This window comes from Hyalella azteca, unplaced genomic scaffold (assembly GCF_000764305.2).
Source record: "Hyalella azteca isolate HAZT.00-mixed unplaced genomic scaffold, Hazt_2.0.2 contig2628, whole genome shotgun sequence".
Taxonomy (NCBI): domain Eukaryota; kingdom Metazoa; phylum Arthropoda; class Malacostraca; order Amphipoda; family Hyalellidae; genus Hyalella; species Hyalella azteca.
In genome coordinates, this window is record NW_025932895.1 from 253,602 (window position 1) to 273,948 (window position 20,347).

Here is a 20,347-nt window from a genome sequence, read left to right on the forward strand (position 1 = left end):
AGTCGTATATACTGGGACTTGCCTGGTTCGGATCAAAGTAAATGTTGTAGATTCTATCGTACCAACTTGTAAAAAGAGTTCCTATGATCCTATCACAATTAAGTAAACACATCACGAGGAAGATTCTATTGAAGCGAGTGGGTCTCTCTGTGACGGAGGACAGCATACGGGGTTTGGGAAGACGCCACACATGCAAATATATCAGCTTTTAGGTAACAATTGATTCAAGCTTTTGGTGATCAGATTTCCACTCTTATCATTATCACCATTACTTGTGATGCTCCCTCTTTCTGCACACAGAATTTATGTAAATCAGAAACTTAAACATTTAGTAATATTTTCATCGGTCTTCGCCGCGCTGCACATCTGTCTCAGGTATGTCGATATTTATACAACTTCTTGACCAAATGACATCGAGCACTTATCATTACTTCAGCTTCACATTACTCATGAACTCGGCCTGTGTTCTCAACTAACAATAAAAAGCACGCTGTTGCTGATACACATTTCCTCACTGCTTATCATTGGGTCGGCTGATTGCTCTGCGTATTTTTTTATACAAGTTTGGGCAGATATTAGTCTGTCCTGAAGACTTTCAATTGCGCCTCAGATTGGGTTGGCGATTGTGTAAATTAATTGAAAATAGTGTCAGTAGTGAATGATATAGCTTTCTGTTCAAATAACAATGCTATTGTTCAATCGCGGCAATGCAAAGGAAATGGAGCCTGTCACTGGAGATGGAGTTCACGAAAACTTCATTGGGACAGTTACTACAACTCCATCGTTGTGAAAATGCATCGGACGTATCTGAGGACTGAGCACCGATTTCACATTTATTTTTTCATTCTGATTACTCTGGGACATTACAACCTGTGCAATAGCAACTCTTCTCATCCTACACAGGGAAGACTCGTTATATTCGCCGCAGTATAAACTTGTCGCATTTCATGTTAATCGCAGCCGAAACTCGTCGCATCCATCGCAGTGGAAACTCGTCGCATCCATCGCAGTGGAAACTCGTCTCATCCATCACAGTGGAAACTCGTCGCATCCATCGCAGTGGAACTCGTCTCATCCATCGCAGTGGAAACTCGTCGCATCCATCGCAGTGGAAACTCGTCTCATCCATCGCAGTGGAAACTCGTCGCATCCATCGCAGTGGAACTCGTCTCATCCATCGCAGTGGAAACTCGTCGCATCCATCGCAGTGGAAACTCGTCGCATCCATCGCAGTGAAACTCGCCGCATCCGTCGCAGTGGAAACTCTTCGCATCCATCGCAGTGGAACTCGTCTCATCCATCGCAGTGGAACCTCGTCTCAACCATCGCAGTGGAAACTAGTCGCATCCATCGCAGTGGAACTCGCCGCATCCATCGCAGTGGACCTCGTCGCATCCATCGCTGTGGAAGCTCGTCTCATCCATCGCAGTGGACCTCGTCGCATCCATCGCAGTGGAACTCGTCGCATCCATCGCAGTGGAAACTCGTCGCATCCATCGCAGTGGAAACTCGTCTCATCCATCGCAGTGGAACTCGTCTCTTCCATCGCAGTGGAAGCTCGTCGCATCCATCGCAGTGTACCTCGTCGCATCCATCGCAGTGGAATTGGTCTCATCCATCGCAGTGGAACCTCGTCGCCTCCATCGCAGTGGAAACTCGTCGCATCCATCGCAGTGGAAGCTCGTCGCATCCATCGCAGTGGACCTCGTCGCATCCATCGCAGTGGACCTCGTCGCATCCATCGCAGTGGAAACTTTCGTTGCTGTGAAAACTCAATGTCCATCCTAATATAAACTTTCAACTTGCATGGCAGTAAAAACTTGATACTTTCATTGCAAGGGAAACTCAAAATTCACAACATCAAAAACACACATCCATCATTGAGGAAATCTCGGCAGCTATTGCTTTTTAAATTGTTCACATCATTCAATGATTGTAACTATTCTCATCTGTTACTCTGGAAACGATTTACTTCCACTTAAATTGAATTTTTATTTTTGAAACCATTAACAACCATCAGTTAGGAAACAATTGTCGTCATTAATTTTGAAACTGTTCATCACTGAGTAGAGTCTTAGCTTATGTCTCTTATTGAAAATTGTATGTATTCATCAATCAACGTTGAAAATTTGTATCAGTTAACTTTTAAAAATAATTTCCCATTGAAATAAAACTGCTCCTAAGTCATTTATGGAGCACATGGAAAAAATTATTCATTGCTATTATTCACAAAATTCAATCTAATTTTAAATTTCCCTAATAATGGCTTGGAGTGTTTACAAATGATCTTTAATTTTCACCATATGTATTGCCGCGTATTGGTGATATCCTTCTTCCATATCATATATGATATTCCTGAACGCTCTGGTCACATCATGGAGTGGGCGTATAATTGTGGATTTTTGCTCCATGTGATAATGGAAACATTTGATTAGAAACAAGCCTACTCGTTGCATTGTATTGATACAAATTTTATTATTTAATCTTGAATTTCCAGCTGCCAAGTTTGCATGCCAAATGAACATGACCCTAGAATTGGCACCAAGATCCAAATGACTAACGAACATTTGTCAACATTTAATGTGCTGGATATTTTCAATTACTGTGTGAAGTATTCAGAGCTAATTAGAATGCAAAAAGTTTTCTTGATAAGGCAACTCGTCTGATGTGAACGTGTGCTGTTGTCTTAATTTCAGATTAACACGGAACTGCACTACACGCCATTTCGTGTTGCCTTCTAAGCAACTCAAGGCAAGATGTTCAGTCGAAGAGATGCCTTCGAACCGCCTCCTCTGCGCTCGCCATCGCTTCACAATCTGTCGGAACTCGGCAGACAGCAGCAGCAGGACTCCGGACAACTTTATACGAAGCGCGTAGATCCTGGCGTCTCCAATCCGGCACGGTTATTAATTCCAGGGCCTCGTGAGCTCACAGACGCGAGCCATCGCAACGATGACGCTCCCATGAGTTATAGCTTCGAAGCTTCTGCACGCCGTGACATTGAAGGTCCTGGACGTTACGACGTTGAAACTCATGGACGTCACGACGTCGAAGCTCTTGGGCGTCAAGATTTTGAAGCTCCTGGACGTCACGACTTTGTATCTCCAGGACGCCAAAACTTAGAACCTCCTCGACAAAACGAATATGAAGATCCTGAGCGCAACGACTTCGAAGCTCCTGTACGCCACAATTTTGAAGCTCCTGGGCGCCGCAACGTTGAAGACCCAGGAAGAAATGAATTCGAAGCTCGTGGAAGTCACGAGTTTGGGGCCCGTGGAAGTCACGAATTTCAAAATCCCGGACGTCGCGACTTCGAAGCTCCTGGATGCCGCAACTTCAAAGCTCCTGGACGCCGCGACTTAGAAGCTCCTGGACATCGCGACTTCGAAGCTCCTGTACATCGCCACTTCGAAGCTTCTGGACACCACGAAACGCCGCGACTTCGAAGCTTCTGAACGCCGCGACTTCGAAGCTTCTGAACGCCGCGACTTCGAAGCTTCTGAACGCCACGACTTCGAAGCTCCTGGACGCTGCGACTTCGAAACTCCTGGATGCCGCGACATAGAAGCTCCTGGACGCCGTGACTTCCACGATTATGGGCGCCACGAATTTGAAGCACTTGGTCGTAGCAACGTTGAAGAGCCTGGACGCTGCGACTTCGAAGCTCCTGGTCGTCGCGACTTGGAAGCTCCCGAATGCCGTGACTTCGAAGCTCCTGGACGTCGTGACTTAGAAGCTCCCGAATGCCTCGACTTCGAAGCTCCTGGACATCGCGACTTCGAAGTTCCCGGTCGCCGCGACTTCGAAGCTCCTGGACGCCGCGACTTCGAAGCTCCTGGACGCCGCGACTTCGAAGCTCCTGGACGCCGCGACTTCGAAGCTCCTGGACGCCGCGACTTCGAAGTTTCTGGACGTAACGAATTTAAAACTCTTGGACATGGTGATTTAAAGGCAAATGAATCAAACAGCGCCACTTTAGAACATGATTGTGGATCGCCGAGTGGGTTCGGTGAAACTCGTGTTCAGACCAGGCTATCGTCAAGAGAGGTAACAGATAGTGCGCCTAGTCGTGAAAGCTATGGTAAGTTTTCATTCAAAAGTAATGACTTACGAGGACCTTCAACGAGAGACCGCCATTCTCTAGGTCATGGATACGCTATGACAGTTTCGCCTGACAGGTGGAAGAATCACGAGTTGGGCTCAACTTTGCCCATGGATAGTATCCCTCGTACGGTAAATTATGGATCCCTCACGAAGTTAGAACAACAAAATAGTTTGGATTTACAACCTTCATCAAAACCAGATTTGAAAATTCTTATGGACCGTTTTTCAGAGTTGGGTGGTCTGGATAATGTCTTGAATGCGGGACTCGTTACTCAAGATTTGGCCAGCTCTTTCCACAAATTTATCACTTCGCAGGAGCCTTATTCCTCTACGTCGCTACGGAATAACGATGGTCGAGCCAGCAACGTAAGATCTGTTGGTGATCGACTAGATTCTAGAATTGACGATAAATTCAAATCTGGCGTCGATACTTTGTCAGAACGATTAGAAGTTGTAACAACAAATCCTAGATCGCATGTTAACAGATTTGGAGACAGTGGTAATTTGCACGAATCGCCCAATTATGATCAACATCGATCACATCCTGGAATGATCGTGGAAGAAAGCAACCAGAGGAAAATTCGTGGTTCAGATTATGGTCTTCCGCATAGTAACCGTCTGGAAAGGCAGTCCAGGCATATGGTTGCATGCGAAACTGAGAATCGAGCAGAATTTTCAAGCACCGTTCAAGAGAGGGCTGAACCTGTTTGTGAACTGGGTAGATTGACGAAACGCGTTGATTCGGCAATGAAAAATATTGAACGACGTTCGACGATACATGAATCTAGTGATGGGTCTGCCCGGAAAGATCGTACTGTTAATTCTGAAGCCGATACAAGGCAGGTAAAACAGAATAGGATTTCGTTGCCCAATGAGCTCGTTTCGAGGCTGGATGGTAGTAAGGATGTTCTTCCCTACGCCACTCGGGGCAATAATGTGCTACACAAATGTGTTGTGAACGACTACAAACATTACGAAACAAGACTAGATAACTATCATGATGAAACACCTAATCAGAGGGAAATTTACGCGTCCCCACGTTCGTTCGAGAAGCCGGAATTGTCCCATGGAGTGCACGGCTTGAAAAATTCATCAGCGCTGCATTCAAGTCATTGCAGAGATCATTTTGTTAGATCAACGTCGACCGACAACGCATTTGAACGTAACGATTCGAGCAATGTTCGAGTCTCTCGCTCTCGAGCGACCGTTCGTGAACGTCTTGATAAGTCGGATACAACACTTGAGAGAGATACGGATTCGAGAAAATCATCGTTGCAGACAAATGCTGCAGGTGAAGGGTCGAGTCATGTTAACCGTCGTGCTGCTCTGCCTTTAGATAGCCGGTCATCGCCTGTTCCGAAAGACTGTTCCCCTTCTCGTATCAGAAATGCACCATTTAACACAAAACGTAGCACTTCTCCTGATAGACATGATCGTACAATTTTTTCTTCAAGGCGAGTGGCTTCTTTCCGTTCACGCAGCAAGTCACCTGCTTATATTCGGAGCAGGTCTCCTGTCCGCAAGCGAAGTAAGTCGCCTCTTCGCGTGATTGGCGTGTCGCCTCGTCGCTTAGAGAGTAAGTCTCCACGTCGTTTTTATAGCAAGTCTTCTTTAAGGGCACGAAATAGGTCTCCTCTTAGTCACCGAAATGAGCCGCCCCGCAGCTTACGCAACCAATCACCTCTACAACTACGAAGCAGGTCTCCTTTGCGTTTGAAAAGCAGTATTCCTTTGAATTTGAGAAGCAGGAGTCCCTTGCGTTCGAAGAGCAGGAGTCCTTTGCGTTTGAGAAGCAGGAGTCCCTTGCGTTCGAAAAGCAGAAGCCCTTTGCGTTTAAGAAGCAGGAGTCCTTTGCGTTTGAGAAGCAGTAGTCCTTTGCGTTTGAAAAGCAGGAGTCCTTTGCGTTTGAGAAGCAGGAGTCCTTTGCGTTTGAGAAGTAGGAGTCCTTTGCGTTTGAGAAGAAGAAGTCCTTTGCGTGTGAGAAGCAGGAGTCCTTTGCGTGTGAGAAGCAGAAGTCCTTTGCGTTTGAGAAGCAGGAGTCCTTTGCGCTTGAGAAGCAGGAGTCCTTTGCGTTTGAGAAGCAAGAGTCCTTTGCGTTTGAGAAGCAAGAGTCCTTTGCGTTTGAGAAGCAAGAGTCCTTTGCGTTTGAGAAGCAAGAGTCCTTTGCGTTTGAGAAGGAGTCCTTTGCGTTTGAGAAGCAGGAGATCTTTGCGTCTGAGAAGCAGGAGTCCTTTGCGTTTAAGAAGCACGAGTCCTTTGCGTTTAAGAAGCACGAGTCCTTTGCGTTTGAAAAATCAGGCTTCTCTCTGTCTACAAAAGCGATCTTTACATCGTCCACGCAGTAAGTCTCCACTCAATCGTAGAAGTGGTCTGAGTCCTATTTTACGAACTTTGTCTCCAAAGCTAGATTCCGTAGCAGTTATGAATACGTATGATTTATCACTTGCAAGACGGCTCTCTCCCAATATTAGCGAGTTTATTGTACCCCGAACGCCTCCGGATTCTTCTCTGCAACGATTGCCTGCTGGATCAACACGCCGACCATTGCTGTGTGCTTCCAATTCGTCGTATCTTGCAGAAAAGGCGTCGCTTAGACTATCTCGGTCACCTCGCCGATTGCCAGCGACCAGAACGTCATTACATTCGTCTCCAAGAAGATCGCCCCTTCGCTTGTCCCCTCGCCGGTCGGACTTGCATTTATCTTCTCGAAGTTCACCTCTTCGCTTGCCCCCAAAATCAAGAATACGTTCGTCTTCTCGAAGACTAACTTCTCGTTTGTCTTCGACAAGACATGGGAGAGTTTCTCCTTCAAGATTATCACCAAAGCGCTCTCCGATACGGTTTTCGCCGACATTTCGTGAGCGTAAAACTTCAACTTCACGGTTGTCTCCCACTGTTGTGAACGCTCAGAATCCTCCTCGACGTCGATCTCCCCTGACCTTATCAAGTAGGCTCGAGAAAAAGTCCTCACATTTGCGAACTGAAGAACTTGGTTCTGCCCACGAACATGATCGCTCTCAACCATCCGTACCAAGACCTTTGCCGACTCACGGCAGAGTACACTTGCGACTGTCCCCGAGGAGGTCCCCACGCAGCTCGTCACTTCCTCGTAGAGCAACAGAATTTTCCCAATCTGGGCCTGGCGATAGAATAAGTGATCGTCTAGAAACAGATCTTCGAGAAAATCGGCCTACTCCACATCAAATGACAGTTTTACAGAGTGAAAAAGAAGCAAACTCTGGTGTGGATCCAAACAAGAACAATAAAAAACTAGACTCTCGTCGAACCTCACAGTCGCAAAGTGTGAAAGAGAAATCGGCCGAGACTAGTCGCAAAAAACCGGTCTTTGACAGGCTTTCAGCGAGAAATGATACAGAATCGGCTTTACGAAAAGATCATAACACTGCAAATGAAGGATCGAAGCTAAGAATGACCCCTTCCAGTGCCAGTGGAAATTCCTTTCATGTGAAGGATCGTTTGGGTGACAAAGAAATTATTTCGAAGCGTGATGAAGATAAAGAGCAGGAGCCTGTCAGGAAAGCTACCACGATGCAACCCGTCGCCACAATTCAGAAATCAAGTGCGACCTCAACTGAGAAAAAATTGTCACCTGATGGTAAAAATTCATCAACTCAACCTAAGAAGCCTAAAGGTGATCAAACAAATACTTTGGTGCCACCGAAAAAGAAAAATTTCGTCCCAATCGTGTTCTCAGCTAAAGACTTTGAAAGCGATTCCTCTTCAAAATCTAACAATGCTGTAAGTAATAAAGAGATAGAAAACAAAACTGAATCCCAATCACGCAAACGAAGCGATTTGCCTCGTCGCCGTCTCGGTTCCGACAGTCACAGGCGTACGCTCTCGACCAGCCAATCGAGGACTGTCCAAAATAAACGGACTCCTCCTCGAAGAAATGCTGCCCGTGAGTTGGGCTCTCGGGCTTCTGGATCCGCTCGTAGCGCCAGCAAGAAGGACCTAAATCATATGTCAGTTTCTGAACTTAGAGAAGAAATTATCAAATGTGATGGCGATATGCGTGCCGCTCTTGGAACGAATTGTTGTCAAAGCCTTAGGCTGCTGCTTCTGCAAGCCAAAGAGGCCCAAGTAGAGCGCAAGCTGCGTAGACTTGATGCTCCTAGAATTGACTTTTAAGCAAGGAGCGGGTATGTAACCGATGTTTGCCAGCATTAGGTTTCTAGGTTCGATGAAACCTCTATTACTATTTTAAAACCTTTCTGTTGAATCATTTGGGTTTTGTAAACTCATTCGTTGAATTTATTTTTCAAGGTTATTTAAATGAACTAACGTTTCTCTGTTTTACTCATTAGATTAACCTATTGCAATGTGTCGCATTGCTGACTCTAAAGTAATTAAGTTTCTGTGTATTAATTTCTCCATTATTTTAGTCTCAATGTTGATGACTATGTCCTCTAATTGACCGATCGCTTGCTATAAAACTTCAAATACAAGCAAATTTTCAAAGACTGTAGAAGTTAAACGATTTTTTTGAATACTTGACTTTACGTTTGGTTTGTATTGATTTGTTGGGTAGATAAGATGAGAAATTAGACCATGATTTCATACAGAAGGTATTGGGTTAACAGAAACTTCTTATGTTTGTTTAACATTTAACATGACGTTCTAACTTGTTTTTTTTTTTTTTTGTGGAATTGTAAATAAAAGTGAGTTTTGAACTGTGGTGGACATTTCAGAAAGTCTGCGTGTATAATTTATTCTCGAGAGACTAAGAGTTTAAAAAACGCCAGGTCAATTAAATATATCTTCTTTGAAAACGGTTTAGAAACTGCTTTTTTGAACTTTTGCTTGTCTCCAAAACGGTTGCAATGAAGATAGGATGAATTTACTTGGCGTTTTCTTTGCTTGTAAAATTTGCAAGTTAAAACTTGAACTTGCAATTTGAGCAGACTAATTATTTAAGTAATTTCTCGTCGTGTTGTGTGTAGTTAGTTATAATAATATAACAGTACAGAGTTAATAATTTCCTTAACATTATATTGCTGCTATCGGGGTAATTATAGCACGGGTATGATTAATATCCCCTCAGGGGGGACTTCTGACGGGTGTCTGTGCTCGTCAGAAGTCCTATGGGCGTTCGCGCTCCTAGGGGGATTGTTCCTGAGCGTCCCACCGCTGAGCTCGCGGTGTCTGACTGTAGATCTCAGTTGTGGGGTTAAGTTATTATGTAGGCAGGATTCCTTACATTTCCCTTCTCTGTCGGGCGGCCGACGTCCCGTGTAAGCGACCTCTTGTTCGAGTGTCTTCGTTTCTGTTGCTTTTCACCTGTCCCTCCTTGTCACTTCGTCTCTTGAGATGCTAACGCTGCTTCTTTCGAGCCAGCTTCAGCGGGCTGGACATCTGAGACCTTCCGCCTCTTGTGGGTGATGAATAATTGAGACCTTCCACCTCTATGGTGATGTTCATCTTGACTTTCGGTGCGAGATAGCTTAATAGCTGAAGCGCTAGTAAACATTTGGCCACTAAACTAAACTAAACTAAAAACTATGATTAATATGAAAGAATTAATCGAGCGAATTAATATGTTAGCATTAATCGAGAGCTCTGATTAGACTAGATTTTGAGCATGATACCTTGGTGCTGCTGTAAATATCGAGAAAATTACTGGTTGATAAGTTGGAAAACGTTCAATACTGCACTTAACAGCCATTTCATTTTTTGTTGCGATGTCGATGTTTTACAAGAAATTACCGTACCGAATGTTGCGCGAAATATATCAGTTCTTGTAGTATGTTGTCTGTTATAATAGCGATCTTTTGGCTGCTGATGCCTTTCATTATCCTGAACGTCCCTTTAGTTTTAGTGATGATTTTACATACGGTTTACACTTGACGCCTTAACACTTGGCATTTCATTGAAAAAAGTTATATCACAACTTCTTTGTTGTGCTCTCTGAAGGACTTTAATCTAGAATTACGTTTTTGGGACAGCGATCCGTCGAGTAAAACTCGCGAACATAAATTTCCTATTAGATAAAACGATGAAATTTATTTATAATAATGTCTACTGATTCTAATGATAATAATAATGGTGAGCTTTCATTGCTGCTGAACTTAGCAAACTTTAATGATCCACATTATTTGACTCAGCGACTGACTGGAGATGCGGCTTGTGGTGCAGAGGGTGTCCAGCGCCTCCGTCAGCGGTAAGCCCTTTGTGGAGCGTAGTGTTAGTGTGTTCCGACGGGGATGTTGCCCAGTCAGGCAACATCGGATTCGCAATTGCCCAATGGGCACACCTTAGATTGCAAAGTTAGAGGCGTCGCAATCACCGATCGCCTGGATCAGTTCTACGCATAGTATGCAGCGATTTCCTTCGTGAGCTGTGGCAGTGTTCGCTAACAGTCTGTAATCCTGTAATCGAGTAGCACTTGTACTTCCAGTGTAGTCTGCACCTACCGCTAGGTAGCACTTCTACACCTGTTGACCATTAACATGTACAATTGTTTATATTATATCTTGCCTTATTCGCTAATGGTGCATTAAGTGGGTGTACTGTTTAAATTCAACAGTCTGTTACTAAGATCATGGTGGTGTAAAGTAGATGTTGCATCGTAGCTCTTGCAAATCGTGTTAGGCAATAAATTTTTATGAATCAATAAACTAACAAACTAACTAGAGTGCATTCACAAAACAATTATTCGCGGACCAAATGTAAGACCCTCGCTTTTCACCAGTATGACTCGTCCCCCAGTTTGAGAACCACTGAGCTAGCGCGAAGTATAGAACGTATGATCAATCTTAGACGTATATATTCGACTGCTTCCAATCTTCAATCAGCTGTTGTTGCCACTGAAAATTATAAAGATCTAACTACCGTTGAATAATGCAATTTGGTGTGGATTGGCAGTCCTCTAATTTAGGATTGACAGTCATCTTAATAATTTCGATGCAATCTAAATAGAAACTTTGGTGTCTTAATTGTCCCGCTATTCACGACTTTTTTCACCAATACACTTTCGCCATGATCAAGTCTGCCCGTTGTTCTGATGGTTCGAGTTGCCTACAATAAAAAAAATCTTGTGTTCATAAACGTTGCAGTGAACGAAGAGGTCGTGAGTAAGATCGGTCGTGGACTGTGCGTGCTGGTCGGTCTTCAGGACACGGACACTCACGACGACCTCGTGTGGATGTGAGCTCATACGTGTGGTGGGTGCTCATGTTCACAAATGCGACCTTATGGGTCCTTGCACTCGATGAAAGTTTCAGCTTAAAGTATAAGTGGCTAATATCAAACAATAGTAATTTTCAGGTTAATATCTTCAGTGGAAAGTAGCAAGACGCGGACACTGAAAGTCGAGTTTAATGCGAATTAGCTGCAGTGTGCACCGATTTCACGAAGTCAAGTCTATGATGCTCCCAAGTTATCTCTCTGTCCTATAATTTTTTACCGACACCCTGGTCATTGATAAAGTTATCTACATGCTCAGCTTCAGTAACAAATTTTACAAACGCTTCATTTGAAGCATCCTCAAACTTGGGGTAATTTTAACGTTCATATTCTTTCACCAAGCGCCGACTTACGGTTTCTGATGAAGCACTGATGGATACCTATGAGAAAAGGCAGTAGAAGCGGGTAATATTAGCCGCTAATACTATTGGCTAAAAATTTCCTCGTACAAAGACCTGTATTATACCTTATGCGACTAAGTTCGCAACGGTAGAAGAGGGGGTTACTGTAAGTCTAGGTTATAATTGTGATGTGATGTGGAACAAATTTTTCCGTGATTTGGAAAATGATTCATTCTGGTCCAATAATCATGGACGAAAGAAACTGTAACTTGCTTCGAAAGAATTCACCGGCGATGCGTTCCATGCACAAATACGATGCACCAGTTTCTTGGATATATTGAGCACCACACGGGTTATGCCAACGATTTGATTGATCGTTTGCTTGTTGATTTTTGGTTTCTCCACACACTGACTAACGTTTTGAAGCTTACCATCGGATTCGACGTTAATTTTTCTGTGACTGGAGAGTGATAAATATTTCAGTGAAGACCTGGCAGTACCGTATTTCAGCTTAGATCTTAACGATGTGCTTATTTCATTGCCTGATGAATTATGCTGCGAGATATTACTTACTTATCACCTAAAAAGACTGCATTGTAATGCATGTTCATCAGGGCAAACAAGTTGCTGAAGTTTCGTCTATTCGACGATGACCCTGGAAGAAGATGGGCGAGAGGAGTGCAGGAGGCTGGGCTGGAGTTACTTTGCGTTTCCCAGGTTTGTTTAGCTAAGTGCACAAATTTTTTGAAAATAGTTTGTTTGCCTAAAAGTAATTTTTTCAATTTCAAGCAAATCGTCATGCTCTACAGGTGACATAGGTAATAGATTAATGACAAGGCTCTGCGCTGCATTGTTTAACTTGTTGCTATATCTTTCAACAAGGCGTCGTTCAAGTGTTACTTTCAGTCTACTGACGGATATTTCGCAGGTTTATAAAGACTTACAGTATGCCATAAGGATGGCTAATGTTTGCGCCGAGATCATAGTGTTAACACGAAATTCTTTGTAATTCTCTGATGGAGAACATTGTTCCAGTTCACGCTGTGCTGCGAGCTGAAGGGCAACAAGCCTGACTACCGCAAAGCTATGGCGGGCGAGACGGCCTCCGCATTCTACACACAATTTCTCGAAATGCTTCGACGCGAGTACGAAGCTGAGAAAATTAAAGGCAAGCATTAATTTATCTTAACCCATTAATGCCGATAATTATTTTCTATTTTTTTTTTATTTCCTGTGAGAATATTATCACTTGTGACGTTAGGAAGTAAGAAATATGTTCTAATAATAATTTTTCGTCGTATGTAAAAAATTATAGCTTGGTTCCATTTGGAACCAGGCCAAATATTTCATGATCTAAATGACTTTAGAAACATTATATTACTTAAAACCATATACAGCATTAAAAGTGCTCACTTTATTGATAAAATTCTGCATTCATCTCATAAATATTATATTTTTTGAACGAATTACTCACTTTTCTCCGCTATGATATCAAGCCGTCTTGTGACACCTGGACCTTATAATNCTAAATGACTTTAGAAACATTATATTACTTAAAACCATATACAGCATTAAAAGTGCTCACTTTATTGATAAAATTCTGCATTCATCTCATAAATAATATATTTTTTGAACGAATTACTCACTTTTCTCCGCTATGATATCAAGCCGTCTTGTGACACCTGGACCTTATAATCTTTGAATGTTATTTAAACAGGGAAACTGTCGGCGCAGCAGAACCAAACTTTGCCAGAACATAAACAAGATGTGTATCTAACCTACGCATCCACTTGTATATTTATTTGATCATGCAATTTTATTATGAATCCATTTTTCTCGCTGGTTCCAAATGGAACCGCTCGGCATTAATGGGTTAAACTCGTTTTAGACTTATTGTGATATATCGCTGCAACCTGTTATTGTTTTATCATTGTTTCAACATCAGGCCAAATTTATTCCCAAGATAAACAAGCTCATTTTAGTACAAATAAGCCATATAGAGAAAAATTTGTATTTACTAATATAGTATCTAAAATCAATCTGTGTTGGCAGACGGCGTGTTCGGTGCGATGATGCAGGTCGGCATCATCAACGATGGCCCCGTGACGGTGACTTTGGACCACCCGCCCCTGCCACATGAAAAGAGCAAGCAAGGCGACGTTAGCAGCTCATCCAAGAAATCTTAATAGTTGCATGCAAATAATACAATAAAATTTAGTGAACATGAAGTGGTGCTTCTTTGATAATAATAAAATTATGGGACAAGGGACATTTTATTAATCCTTTTATGACTAATGTTAAAAGGAAGGAATTATAACAGATTATTCAAATATTTGACAGCAAAAACTATCTATTTGACGGCACTAATTTATAAAGCATGGTCGTACATTAATCGCAGGATTTCTTTTTGCCCTCTTTGGCTTGTAGTACAATCTCGTTCTTGACGATGGCAAAAGCCCCCACGACGGCCGAGAGCTGCAGCTTCTCTGACGCGCCCACACACATGCGCTCCTCGGCGGCAGCCAACGCCTTCACGAGCCTCATGCGTGATGCCGTCGGGAAGTCGACTAAATAAAACACGTTATTTTAGCCTTAGTTTGAGGTGACAATTTTACTCAAATGACGAGGTATTTACGCTTATTATTGACTACACTGTTCGTATTAAAACGTGGCACGAAGCAGCTTACCACTAAAATATGCAAGTACAAAGATTTCCAATACCAGGTAGTCTCATTTGCAAAATTCAGTGAATCAATTGATTTGATTAATAGGCAATATTTCATGATATAAATTTTAGTCCAGGCGGTATTTCATTATGAATAAGTAATAACCAACTCACTTTTATGTATGTAATGATGAAGCTCGGTAACGATATCTTGAAGAGACAGCCCTTTATCGACCTTCAACTTCTGAATGTTATTGTAAGCGGACCTGAAATCTTCATTCAGCATCCAATTGATGATTGTCTTGATATCAGAGCGCAAAGGGTGGCCCACGCAGGTATAGACGTTGTCTTCAGTGACTTTGCCGTAAGCCAGATGCGTGGACTGCAACACGTTCAGAACACGTCGCATGTCGCCGCCTGCCAGTGCCACGAGAGCTTGCTTCCCATCAGCCGTCATGTTCACTCTTAGGAATAAAAATGAAAGATAATTATTAACAGAGATAAGCTGACACCTGCATGATATCGAATACACAAATATATTTCGGAGAATGAGAATTGTCATCATATACAATGGTCAAAGGTATGCGTTGTTATAATTCGATCGTTGGATTTCACACACGGACTATGTTTACAATATAACCCTACAATGGGCGCGTGGAAAAACTGACCAGATAAGTAGCCTTTTCGTTTGGTTTCATTACAGTCGAATTTCGTAGGCATGGGTTACATATGTGAGCCACGCAACCACGGTAGGGTTAAACTTCATCAAAATTTCAACTAGGGTCTTCAACGGTTCTAATCAATAAATTTGAATAAAATTGGAAAGGTTGAACTGACTGGAACCATCTACACCAATTTCATATCGTTCTGCTTACAGATGATACTATACAGTACAACTCCCTAGGGAGATTTCACTTAGTTTCATTTCATGAAAAGGCTTCAATAAAGTAACCAAATCAATTATGAAAACCATGAAGTAAATGAAACGAATGTCCATCCATACTCACTGCTCTTTATCAACGACCATTTGTAGCCTGGGGAGCATCTGATCTGTAGTGAGAGGACCGAACCTGAACCGCGTACATCTGCTCTGGATGGCCGGGATAATCTTGCTCAGATAATTGCAGATCAGACAAAAGCGGACGTTTTCTGTAAACTTCTCAATCACTGTGGAAGGGATTTAGGAGAATAGGATTAAGCTGTTTCTCATTGACCTCTGAAATCAAAAACATGGGCGAGTCTTCAATGGAAGTAAAATGGTAAAACAGATGCGCAGGCATAAATTTCATTATTTATACAGTGGTGACAATTTTAATTTCATTGTAGAGAAAAGTCTCACATATGACGAAACACATCATGTACTGTTGCACAAGGACTTTTGAACGAACCGATTTAGGAAAAGTGCTTCAAGAACATTAATCCTTCACTAACTAGGATAAGTTGACAAATCTATTCATTTAAACCAAACCATTCTCTTGAAGAACTGACCGCGCCTGAGGGCGTTCTGAGCGTCGTTGGTCATGGCGTCAGCCTCGTCTAAAATGACGAGCTTGAAGCCGGCCTTGAAGATGGTGCGCGTCGACGCGAAGTTGAGAATCTGTTCACGCACGACGTTGATGCCGCGGTCGTCTGAGGCGTTCAGTTCCAGCACCTGGCACATCACACGTCATTAGAGTACTAATGAAAATTACCTCTACAAATAATTATATTTGAAAATGCTTGTCTCGTATATAATTTTACTTCCTTAAAACTAATTGTACTATCCGCAGAGCTGGACAGCGCTACTTTGAAATGTAGCGGCTGCTACCGCTACCGCTACATGCTCTAAATGTAGCGGGCGCTACCATGTAGCAAACTACTGCCCACTTCTGACTATTTGGTACATTCCAAAGGAATAAATGGCATCAGCACTCTAATTTGTAATATGCATCATGTTTTAGATAATTAATAAAGCTACAGCTTGTGCAAAGTTAACCAATAATAGTTTACAGCTAAATATAATTTAAAAAATTAGGTTCATAGCCAGAGGCTTTCATTTGCTAAAATTTAGATACTTAGAAAATTATACATGAAATATTTTACAGTCATGATTGAGATATAAGAAACGCCTACCATGGAGTTGAAGTGGCTAGGTTTATAGAGCTGTCTTGCACACGCCAATATTGTCGAGGTCTTGCCAGTACCAGGGGGGCCATAGAAGAGCAGGTGTGGAAGGTGGTCCTCTTTGATGAATTTCTCAACTGAAAGATAATGGAGATCCAGTCAGTCAGTGACAAATACATGATAAAACAGAACGCGATGTCAGTTGGGGGACCCAATTATCCCTGATACTTTTTCAACAAAGATTGAAAACAAATTATTAGTGCTAGAAACTCACTTTTTCTTACAGTGAGTGTACTATTCATATTGATGTTGAGCCAATATTTGTGTTTTAAATGGCATTAGTTTCACATTTATGAAACCCAAGTTTCTACACTTTAATTCAAATTTATAGAACTACAATAAAGTAAAGAATAAAAAAAACTTCGCTTGGGAATGTTTCATCATAAATTTCTTATCCTGATAACCAAGGAAAATTAAATAGGAAACAGAAAATTTGATAATTGCAACTGAAATGAACTAGAAATTTAAAGTTGATCTGAATCGATTAACAGCAAAGCAAAAATCATTGAATGCTTTCATGGAATTGAAACACTTGAGTTACTGTAGACAAATCAACACAACACAATACCTATACATAGCTATCACAGTCCACAGATGACACAATACTATAGCGATTCATTTGCCTTGTAAAATTACACATTAATACTACCAAACTTTGCACTAAAGAACCATGAAATGAATACATTTGGAACGTATAAAGCAGCCTAACCTCTAGAATATTGAACAGCTTTGAAAGTCATAAATTTCCATCCCTTGAACTACAAGCAATGAAATGCTCCTGGCTCAATTTGGTCTGGAGTTGTGAGTACGTACATACATTAGTCAGGCAGTGCAATACTAATATGGCTGGATAAATAAAATTCTCAGGTTATATTGTGAGAGTTAAATTAATTACACTTTCAAATATCATAGTAATTGTTCACATTATATAACAAAGAAGATGAATAAATAAATTTCTGATATTGCAATACTCAATAGAGTACATAGCAATACCATTTTAATTGAAACCTAAGGTAATCAATATATTGCTGTAAAAATGTTCAAAAGTAAATAATTCAATCAATGAAAGAGTTCATAATTGAAATGTTGGATGAGTAAATAGTTCATTTGATATAATTAAAAACAATTTAAGTCATAAATACCTTAATACCAAAAAATTAGCCGAAACTCAAATGCAATATATACCGGTAACTTACTAGTGCTGATGATATGTTCATGAGAGACAAGTTCATCTAATGTCTGGGGACGGTACTTCTCCACCCTGTAAAGAAAATTAAAATTAATTAATATATAAACACTTTGGCTTTTTATAAAATAATACATAACATTAGAAGTAAAAATCATACATTTGCCAAACTTGCAGTCAAATGAAATTAAGCAAGAATTTCAGAGACAAAATCCTCACAATTTTCAGTTATCTACTAAAGAGCCTTAGGCCTGATCACAATGATTCTCAAGTCGTGATGATTGCCTCATGTGCCAGAATGAATTTTGCCTGTTAGACCAATGCATCAAGATTATTTGAAAAATTTCTCTGCAATGAACCAAGATCAGTAGAAAAATATATTGCCAGGGTTAATTGAATGTACTTACAAAATGTTCCTATATGAAGTGATGATTGTGATCTAGTCCTAACGTTGACAAAGTAGTTCTGACGTTGACATACAGGTTTGTACCCTGTCAAATTTGACACATTTTTCAATGATCTCGCTGGGTATCGTGCATTGTCTCTCTTTGGATCTCAATATTCTCCCGCTAGATGGCCAAGACCTAGTGTTTTGGCGGTAGTTTGACGCGCAAATGTATGACGTCACCATTTCAACCATCAACGAACGTATGGAACTAAAACAAAGCTTAATATAAAGGAAAAACTAGACAGGTGATGGAATTACCCACGATGTTGGAATATACCGCGTTTACCCTAAAAGACAATTTGAATTCCCGCGCACCTCGCACATCTTCCTAACCATGGATGCATCGTGATAACATATTGGCAGTTGGCAATTTTTTTGGTCTAAAAATGCAAAAATTGGCAATGCATTTAACAAATTCCATACTCTGGCAAAATGCCTGTGCATGCTGTCTATTTCCAATTTGAACATCTGGCAAAAGATTTCTAAAATTGCAGACATAAAATGATCATTTCATAAGCATTTAAAAAAAAATGCAAAGTAAACCTAAAATGTTTTTCCCATTTATAGTGAACTTGAAGAAATAGGCTAGTAAAAAGGCCATAACTTAACGCAATTTAAGAAAATTGCAGGTAAAAATGGATAATTTTTCTCTTTTTTTTTACAGAAGAAATTAGGAAAAGGTGACAGGAACTTCTGAAATTGTCCAGATTCACAGAGTTTTACATCAGATTTACAGGTGACTTTTGCCTAATTTTTCACTTTGGTTGGCTATGATAATTCAGTCAGTGGCTATGATACCTAGCTTAGGCTAGCTAGGTAATTCAGTTAGCAGCTATGATAATTCAGTCACTGCAAATGAAATCATCAATGCAAAAATTCATGGTGACAAATCACAGACATCTTAAAATCATTTAATTTTCAATTTCCTCGTCTACTTGAGACTTAAACAAATTTTTGTGTCCATCATAATGCTAGTATCCATGATACTTTACTAGTCTACTTAAAAACCTCAAAAATAAACTTGAGGGAGAGTAGGCTAGGCCTATAAAAAAATCTTTGCCTTGCCTCTATGATCAATGATTTTTACGTGATCATTACTCAACTTACCATGGTAAATTTTCCGTTTTTGGCGCTGTACTCATGATAATGCTATGGCAATCAAATAATTATAAACTAAAATTTAACTTTAATTGCTCACAAATTATTACCTACTAATAAACACTCAGGACCTCAGATTAAAAGTTTTTGTCTGCAGTTAGAACTCAGAAGATACTGTCAGTGTCTATTTCAACTGAAAACAAACCCAGCTGTTTGATTTCGCGCGCGGATATTTGGTTCATTTACTAAATGGCGGATCTGAGTAGAAAATCGGTTGTTTGCTTTAGAATAGAATAGAAGTGTCGGCGTTGAAGAAATAGGCCCATGGCCTGTTGCCTTCGTTGGAGGTGGTCTCAGTCAGTTCAATTGTCAAACCTGGACATGGCATTAGTTTATGATTTTTTGAACATTGATTTCCAACCACTTATAGGTTAAATTAGCTCATGGAAATACAACTTTTTTTGCTGATCTTTTTGGCTATGATGATTTGATGTATGGTACTTCAAATAACCATCAATTGTTTGCGGGATGGCAGTTTTTCTAAATTTTAATGATCTCCTCAACTGGTCTATAATACAATAGCAGTTTCAGCGTTTACTAGGCCATAGGCCTGTCGCCGATTCTTAACATCGCAGAACATCCACAGCTTGTTGCAGTCTCAAACTCACAACTCACTGATTCAAATTCTGCTGTGCTTTATTAACCGCCTGGCCTCCTCGCCGATTCTAACCAGAAACTGGCGCACAGAGCTGGGATCGAACCCGCGCCAATCTTGGTACTCGGAACTTTAACCACTGGGCCACACTGCCTTCATCGTATTTCCTTCCAATTCATCTTCATAGTATTTCCTATTAGCTGGTGCTTGCTTGAAGGCCTGAAGTTGTGTTCCTTTATTTTAACTGACACGGCTGGGATGGTTCCCCTTCAAAGTGTCTCCAAACGGCCAGTGCTTACAAGGAAGGCAGCGACTTCTTTAATGATGAGATACTGTGTTTGTTTCTGGTAGTCTCCTCCGCCAAGCAGTATCTGCGTGGTCAAGATCCCAATGCCCAAGCTCTATAGAGTCTGTTTCAGTTTCTGGCGCACAGCACTAAAACGACTACACTCGAGTAGGAAGTGATCAATAGTTTCTTCCA

At 41.3% G+C, this 20,347-nt stretch overlaps 3 protein-coding genes across 4 annotated transcripts; 2 read left to right on the top strand and 1 right to left on the bottom strand.

Annotated features, from left to right (window-relative positions):
• The first annotated feature begins 302 nt into the window (after positions 1–302).
• On the top strand, positions 303–13,899 carry LOC108674225 (D-aminoacyl-tRNA deacylase). Its single transcript, XM_018162157.2, has 6 exons — positions 303–375; positions 10,230–10,285; positions 11,181–11,271; positions 12,266–12,368; positions 12,687–12,819; positions 13,704–13,899. Exons 2-6 carry the CDS (start codon positions 10,243–10,245, stop codon positions 13,835–13,837), a joined length of 504 nt encoding a protein of 167 aa, XP_018017646.1. The 5' UTR covers positions 303–375; positions 10,230–10,242; the 3' UTR covers positions 13,838–13,899.
• Positions 2,757–8,768, top strand: LOC108674216 (serine/arginine repetitive matrix protein 2-like). The gene is made up of 2 exons (XM_018162147.2): positions 2,757–3,179; positions 3,364–8,768. Exons 1-2 carry the CDS (start codon positions 2,757–2,759, stop codon positions 8,254–8,256), a joined length of 5,316 nt encoding a protein of 1,771 aa, XP_018017636.1. The 3' UTR covers positions 8,257–8,768.
• LOC108674224 (replication factor C subunit 5) lies at positions 13,649–19,460 on the bottom strand. Of its 2 annotated transcripts, none has more exons than XM_018162155.2 (8): positions 19,221–19,460; positions 17,676–17,740; positions 16,429–16,556; positions 15,805–15,967; positions 15,324–15,483; positions 14,491–14,780; positions 14,039–14,218; positions 13,649–13,780 (listed from the first exon to the last, which is right to left on the bottom strand). In XM_018162155.2, exons 1-7 carry the CDS (start codon positions 19,253–19,255, stop codon positions 14,040–14,042), a joined length of 1,020 nt encoding a protein of 339 aa, XP_018017644.1. In that variant the 5' UTR covers positions 19,256–19,460; the 3' UTR covers positions 13,649–13,780; position 14,039. The 2 variants fall into 2 exon arrangements, with proteins under 2 accessions (XP_018017644.1, XP_018017645.1); XM_018162156.2 differs by having other exon boundaries at positions 13,649–13,786.
• Positions 19,461–20,347: the final 887 nt, after the last annotated feature.